The sequence below is a fragment of the Triticum dicoccoides genome, chromosome 1B (genome assembly GCF_002162155.2).
Source record: "Triticum dicoccoides isolate Atlit2015 ecotype Zavitan chromosome 1B, WEW_v2.0, whole genome shotgun sequence".
NCBI classification, from domain to species: Eukaryota; Viridiplantae; Streptophyta; class Magnoliopsida; order Poales; family Poaceae; genus Triticum; species Triticum dicoccoides.
This window is the reverse complement of record NC_041381.1, coordinates 711,104,436-711,112,376: the sequence shown is the minus strand read 5'-3', so window position 1 is coordinate 711,112,376 and position 7,941 is coordinate 711,104,436. Positions and strand designations below refer to the sequence as shown.

Below are 7,941 nucleotides of genomic sequence, written 5' to 3'. Positions count from 1 at the left end.
AGCCTCTCCATTGATTTTGCACTCTTTTTTGTCTCCGATAAGAACACCATCGCTGGGTTGTATGACCGTATCGGGTCTCTAAGCTCGCCAACTGTCGAGTCCAACCCCAGTCCTCGACAGTTCCAGGCCAATAGACTCATTGTGCCCGGCAGCCCTGCCTCACAGGGTCCGCCGATGTATCATTGTGCTCCTCAATACGATCAAACACGGACGAGGTTTTCTGCCTCATATCGCGAACGAATGTATCATGTCCTTCCTGCTTATCACCCTCACCTTTAGCCACCCAATACTACCTTGGCCTCCTCTTTCTCTCTCTCTGGGGCTCATGTCTTGGACTACTCGTAGAACACTGCACTGCCGTATACTCTGGCCTGGGCTTGCGAACATAGTAACCGTGTCTCCGCTCTTTCCCCCCAAATTGGCTTGATGATCCCGCACCATCATGATCCCATTGACCGTACTGCATGTATTTGTACCTTAACTCAGCTTGCTTCTCCTGTTATCGCTGTCTTAACTTTGAGCGCATCTCCCTCTCCCTCTTCTGCTCTAGATCATCCCGCAAATCTCTCTCCCTCAATACCTCTTCTTCTTGATTCTGCTTATTGGAGTTGTTGCCATCCTTGCCTCCCCCCTTGCCATCCCCACCAGTGCGGGAAGCGTCCGGTGTAGTAAACTCATTGTGCAGGTTACGCTTTGTGGGAAGATCACGTACAGTACCTGTCTTCCTGCTATTCCTTTCGCCTTCACTAGATCTCACACTTCCGAAGCTGTTGGCGCTTCCTGACGGGCCACGGAACGATCCCTCTTTGTGCTCCATCGAGTAACCTGGGGATGCCCTTAGCCATTCGCCCCACTGCTGTTCAGGATCCACGGCCGGGACACAACCACCTGCACCATGAACCAGTCTTCCGCAATCAAAACAAAAATGCGGTATCTTTTCATATTTGAAGTCGAACCAAGTCTTCTCCAGGTCATCCTCAGATTTCTTTAGATAAAAACCCCTTACAAGAGGCTCAATGACAGGTAATTTGACTTTGAAACGCAGCTCCGACCCCTTTGCAAATCCATCCTTCTCCACATCCACCCTCACCACCTTGCCCAGCCAATTCCCAAGTCCTTCTCCGAAAGCTTTTGATCTCTTGTCTAAAGGAAAATCCTCAACCCGGACCCAAACATCCACAGCTTCAAACGTCATCTCGGATGGCCTAGTTACTCCATCATAGTCCTTGAGCACTAACACATTAAAATCAAACTACCATGGGCCATTGTTCAAAGCATGTCTCCAATCTCCTTCACTACCGAAAGTTACCACAAAGAGATTTCTTCCTATGATCTTGAACTGTGCTTCTCTATGAAGACCCCAGGCCCTTGCCATGGATTTCTCCAAAGCACTCTTATTGATCGGCCTGGGTGTAAAAGCTTTCCCGATCGCCAACCACCTTGCCGGCCGGACATGTTCCTGGTCCGATTCCTTGAAGACAAAACCCTGCGCTTCCTTCTCCGTCAGTACCAGGACTCCCAGCCGAGCCGTCAAGCCCGGGGACACCGAGGAGTTCCTGCTATGGGAGCCCAGTGGCGTCCGCATCGCAGTGTCTATCGTCTCCCTTTGCACCAGCGGTCGCGGTGTAGCCGTCGGATTTTGTGTCTTCGCCCCTACCGCCGCCGCCGTCCCGTGAGCAGCTGTTGGATCCCTCGCTGCCGCAACACCTTCATTCTTCCTCTCCTCCATGTCTTCTTGACCGGAGAGAGAACTGCACGCCGGCTCAGTCACGCTTGGAGACGCCGTCGCCTCCTCCCGTACCGTCGCGATCCTCAGCACCACCGGCCGCAAAACCCTAACCCTAGCTATCGAGCCGATCGCCTCGCAATCGCCTCTCCGTGTTTTACGCCCGAGGTGGACCCGCTTGACTGTCCACCGTCGCTCGGTTGGAGTTGGTGTTGGAGCACATGGACCATTAAATCTCACTTTATATTCCAATAGATGTGACACTTAAACATGCCATGTGAGGAGATCAACGCATCATCACTCATATATATATTTTTGCAGTGGACGTAGATGGAAAGGAGAGGTTTTTGTAGAGAGAGAAAGTAGTACTAGTATTTTTTTTAGGGATGAGAGAGAAAGTAAATGGTGGGCCCAGCAATTTCCTTCCTTCGTATTATTAACCCAATCAGCCCATGTCCATAAACCTATCAATCCCCCCCACCCACGACGCTACAGGCGGAGGAAGCAGAGGACGGACGGACAATGGTGGTCACCTCCCCGTCGGCGGCGCCGCCCGCCGCCGCACCCGACCGCCCCCACCCGACCTACACCAACGCAAGCTCCCTCTCCTCTCCTCTCCTCTCGTCTGCTTGTGTCGCTAACACCTTTTCTTTCTCCAATCTCGCTTCCCTCCCCGCTGAATCTGATAGATGGATGGATGGATCTTGCTTCTTGCAGATGATTACTTACGCGCTGGCGGAGCTGGGAGGCGCCTCCGACCGCTCCGCCATCGCCGGATTCATCGCCGCGCGCTTCACCGGCCTCCCCGTCAGCCACGACGCGCTCCTCTCCGCCCACCTCCGCCGCCTCGTCACCCAGGGCGTCCTCTGCACCTCCGGATTATTCTCCTACTTCTTCTCCTCCTCCGACCACCACCACTCGCCCACCACTAGGAGGCCACACAGTCCCGATCTCGATTCCGATGATCAGTCTGGGTTCCACTTCCAGAGTAGCAGTGAGGAGGAGGAGGACGACGAAGATGATGCTGCCTACACTCCTCTGCATGTGCCTGTTCCTGTTCATGTTCTGGGAGAGAAGCGAGGCCGGGGGCGCCCGCGGAAGAAGGTTGTGGTTATGCTGTCTGCTCACACCACCACTGCTGCAGCAACGCCTGAACCCTGTCTTGCAAAGGGAGAGCAAACACAGCATTCTGCTGCTGCTAGGTCTGTGCTCTCTCTATCTGGGGATGCAGCTTACTCGGTGACTAAGCGAGGCCGTGGGAGACCAAGGAAGCTACAGCCGTCCCCCTCCCTGGGAGGCGGCGATACGTCAACTGGTGGCATCATCAAGATCAAGAGAGGGCGTGGGAGGCCGAGAAAGGAGGATCAACAATCACAGGAAGCAGCAACAAAGCCTCTTCCAACTACAACCGCGTCGTCAACTGTTGGCATCATCAAGATCAACAAGAGAGGGCGTGGGAGGCCGAGAAAGGAGGACCAACAATCACAGGAAGCAGCAACAAAGCCTCTTCCAACTACAACCGCGTCGTCAACTGTTGGCATCATCAAGATCAACAAGAGAGGGCGTGGGAGGCCGAGAAAGGAGGAGAAACAATCACAGGAAGCAACAAATCCTCTTCCCACTCCAACCGCGTCGTCAACCGGTGGCATCATCAAGATCAAGAGAGGGCGTGGGAGGCCGAGAAAGGAGGACCAACAATCACAGGAAGCAACAATGCCTCCTCCAACTCCACCAGCGTCAAGGCGGGGGATTAAGGTAGGGTGTGGAAGACCAATGCTAGCTCCTACAGGGTCTCCTGGGAGTGGGACTGGGAGGCCACTAATGATAGACAAGCACCCACCAGAAACTGCAAGGTGCTCTGTTGATGCTACGTCGTCAGTAATCAAGAGACCGCGCGGGAGGCCAAGAATGTACAGACTATCAGCAGAAGAAACTGGAGATGCAACACCTGCTCCTCCTCAAACTGGATATTCGATGGGAGTCAAGAGAGCTCATGGTTGGCCAATTAAGGAGAACCCAGCAGCAGCAGCAGCAATGTCTGGTGAAACTGGAGATGTTGCATCGGCCGGAATCAAGATAGGGGGCGTGCAACCGGAAGTGGAGAAGCCAACAGCAGCAATGTCTACTCAAGCCGGGGATGTTGGGTCAACGGGAATCAAGAGAGGGGGTGAGCAACTAGAAGTGGAAATGCCAGCAGCAGCAATGTCTGCTCAAGCTGGAGATGCAACACCTGCTGAATTAACTGGAGCTGCAAGGCTCATGGAAGCTGGAGATGCAAGGCCTGCTGAATTAACTGGAGCTGCAAGGTTCATGGAAGCTGGAGATGCAACGCCTGCTGAATTAACTGGAGCTGCAAGGTTCATGGAAGCTGGAGATGCAAGGCCTGCTGAATTAACTGGAGCTGCAAGGTTCACGGAAGCTGGAGATGCAAGGCCTGCTGAATTAACTGGAGGTGCTGCGTCGACGGGGATCAAGAGAGGGCGTGGGAGGCCAAGAAAGGACAAGACAGCAGCAGCAGCAATGCCTGCTGACGCTGGGTCTGCGGGGATCAAGAGAGGGCGTGGGAGGCCAAGAAAAGAGAAGAAGCCAGCAGCAGCAATGTTGGCTGAAACTGAAGCTGGAGATACTGTGTCAACTGGGATGAAGGGGGCGCTTGAGAATCCAATATCAGGTAATGTCGTGTCAACTGGAACCAATGGAGCACTTCTTAGAACGGAGAATCCAGTGGCAGGTGATTTTGTGTCCATGGTAATGAAGAGAGGGCCTTGCTTTGATTGAAACCTGGTTTGGAGACATGTCTGAAGAAGCTAGTCCATGTGTAGGAAAGGAAACCAGGCCTGGCCTGAAGATGCATGCTGGATGTGTGATTTGAGTCTAGTCTCTCTGGGCTGGGGCTCCCCAGCGAGTGCTCGATTGGTTGATGCATGTAAGCAAGCCGTTAGTAACATTCTCTTTTGCTAAATCTTTCTATATTTTGTGTCAGATCACATATAATATAGTAAGTATTAACGATGTTGCTATTTTCTAGTAATTCTTAGTCGCATTAATTATTATTTTTCTTTGTGTCAAACAGAGCTAGACTTGAAATTTTGAAGTGGAGCATAGTAGAATGGGCAAAATAATAATAAAAAAGATGCTTCAATGGTGAAACATTTGCACATTAGCTTGTAATACTGCAATGCAACACATTATTATTATATTAACTGAATGCGAGAAGCTTCCAGATTGGAGATCCTTGTACTTGTAATGGCGGTACGGTGGCTGGCACATTTGGAAGGATTTTGTTTGTAGTTTGTGATGTAGGGCTGGCTGCTGGGTTAAAGGAAAGGTGTTAAGTGGACTAGTGAGATGTAGCCTTGCTTCCCCTCTTTTGCTTTCTCTAGAGTTTAGATCATACTTACTAGCCTGGTTCGCGGTACGATGGAAAGATCAGGGGGTGAATGTATGGACCGCGAACCAGATCCATCTTGTGCACTAGACTAGATGCAAGATTGCAAGAAGAAGATTACAACAACACCTATAGTCAGTCAGTCAGTCAGTCCATTAGGATGTACAGCCGGAGTCCTAGTGTCAGGACCCATCAATCTGAAGCTCTATCTCATCAAGATTACTCAAGAAATTCAACACTTTGACTCTTCACCCGCAGCTCATCTTGGCTGCGGCTGGTGACTGATCTCCGATGCGAGGGTCTAGAATCTTCTACTGTTTGTCTCTCATCTTGGCTGCGGCTGATGACTGAGCACCGTCCGTCCATCTCGGATCCGAGGCTCTAGAATCTTCTACTGTTTATCTGTTTTCTTGGATGCTGGCTGTCCGTGTAAGCCTAGAGGCAGGGTATCTTCTTATCTCTTGTAAGTATTTGGGTTGAACCCTAGCCGCTGCCATGTTCATCTCCTAAGTTGTAGCAAACATTTCGTCTCTGAATCCCACTGAATTCCCTCTTTGCCAGGGCCTGTCTACGTGGTTGCTTTTTGCGTTTCTCGTAACGTCTATAACTAATTTTGTTATACAAATATGCTTTCCTAGCATGAAGAGATAAGTGGGCAATTGTTCGAGTAAAAGTAAGTATATAGTTGATCTTTATAGTGCATCATAAAAATGGCAATTAACAGCGGTGTGCCACGGAAAGGAAGCTTGTACTACAACTACAAGAAAGCTGTATCCCTTCATGAATATTCTTGGAGAGAAAAAAAAATCCAAGTTTCTATTATAAGGTTGTTTGAATATAATTAAATTCCATGTATGCAACTTTTTAGGTTAATTACAAACTTGCTTTCCCATGACACCAATTTGTGTTTTAAGAATACCAGTACAAAATATAAGATTATGTACAAGTATTTTTAGACGATGTGCACCAAATTATTTACTTGAAAATTTATTTTCCATTTGTTTTTGCATATACATGTCTTAGCAAATGGTCGCCAATCGGCTGGTGAGAGAAAAGCAAGTTCATGCTACAAAATTGTTTCTTGTGATATGCAACTGCTTTTTGGAAATTGCTTTTTGGTTGTGCAAGTAAAGCAAGTTGATATTCCAAGAAACACTTTTCAACAAGCCATGTTGTTTTTCAGTAATACTTTGTCATGCCTAAAACATTCCAGAAAGTTAAGCAAGTTTGATGATATTCAATCATTTATAGACCACAAACTTGATTTTCACCCTTGTAATTTTGTGAGAAAAGTTGCTTTCGGTCAAACTAGGCTGTCTTTCCAAATAGTGCATGCCCAATCTATGGTTGAATTTGAAAACCCATTTTAATGAGATCCAAGCAACCTTTTTTGCTTAGACCGTCACCAAAGGACAGGCACACCTAAGCAGCAACCGTCACCGAAGATGAGAAAGATACCGTAAGGGCCGTAAGGGCCATACCTGCAACCACACCAACGGACACAAACACCGACCAGATCATAGGAGATCCATTGGGAAGACAGCTCCACATGACCTACATCAGCGCTAGGCGCACCACCGGAACGGGGATAGTAGGACGTGGAGGACCTTATTATGTATTTAGGATGTCGCCACCGCCTCGCCGTCCCTAAGAAGACATTAAAACTACAAAAAAAAAATTGGAATCCTCCCGCCGGCAAGGGCTCATGGTCCACCAGTCCTCCAAGATACCAAGGGCAACCATAGGTGGGACAGGCCTGTGGCCGTGCCGACGAGGGGATCATAAACCCTAATCGCTTCAAGATCTCTGTTCTCACTCCCTTACAGACCGAACGCTGGATAGTAGGGTTTTTTTTTACCAGGATATACAAGCAACTATATACTCGAAACTTGGTTTCAACCAAAAAAATCATAATGGGTGGTAAAGTGTGGTTGTCATATGATAACACGTTTGCACTGAAAGCTTGTTTCTTCATGACATGACTGCTTGGAAAAATTGTTGTCAGAATATGCCCAATGTAGAATATATTGTTTGATCTATTTTGTAGGATGTTTTTAGGAGATGTGACAATGTAAACATAGTCTAGGGTGGTCACTTGGTGTCGGAGATTATTCCGGCAGATCTCTCCATAGGGTATCCCGGGCAGGCAAGTAGATCGGATGATCTCTCCATAGGGTATCCCGGGCACGCATAGAGGATCATATTGTGTGCACACGAGACGAACAGTTTTACCCAGGTTCACCCAATATGCCTACATCCTACATGTTTGATCTTTACTGATATTGGAGTTGTCTCGTAGGTCAGATCGGATATTTAGGATCCTGAGGTTGTTAGGTGTCAGACTTGGGAGGCTCCTACCCCTCCTTATATATGTGGACACAAGGGGTAGGATTACAAGAGTCCAAATCGGATTACAAGCTTGAAGTCCAAGTAAGGTATACATATTGTATTACAAGTAAGGAGACATCTTTATGCAAGAGGTCGGGGAGCGACATGGCATGGACGACCTGATCGTTTTTGTGTTTTCTTATCGCCTGTGTATAGCTTTGGTCTTATTTGACTTTGCTATTTATCAGCGTGTTTTTGTGTGTGTGCGCGTTGATGTTGGCTGTGTGCATCTTAGTTATGCAGAGGCCGGGTGTGTGCTCATTATGTTTGTATTCTCTTGATGCTCCATTCTGAGCCAATAAAATTCACGATTTGTCGAAAAAAAATGGCATGGACGACCTGCTCAGGCCGGCTTCCAGTCGCTCACGGTATCCCGTAGTACAGGTTTCCGAACTGAGGGAGTAGTGTATTGTTAGGAGAAAGCATGCATGTTGCCATG

At 48.7% G+C, this 7,941-nt stretch overlaps 1 protein-coding gene across 1 annotated transcript; it reads left to right on the top strand.

The window, feature by feature from the left end:
• Positions 1-2,202: 2,202 nt before the first annotated feature.
• LOC119349894 lies at positions 2,203-4,779 on the top strand. Its single transcript, XM_037617997.1, has 2 exons — positions 2,203-2,320; positions 2,444-4,779. Exons 1-2 carry the CDS (start codon positions 2,249-2,251, stop codon positions 4,502-4,504), a joined length of 2,133 nt encoding a protein of 710 aa, XP_037473894.1. The 5' UTR covers positions 2,203-2,248; the 3' UTR covers positions 4,505-4,779.
• Positions 4,780-7,941: the final 3,162 nt, after the last annotated feature.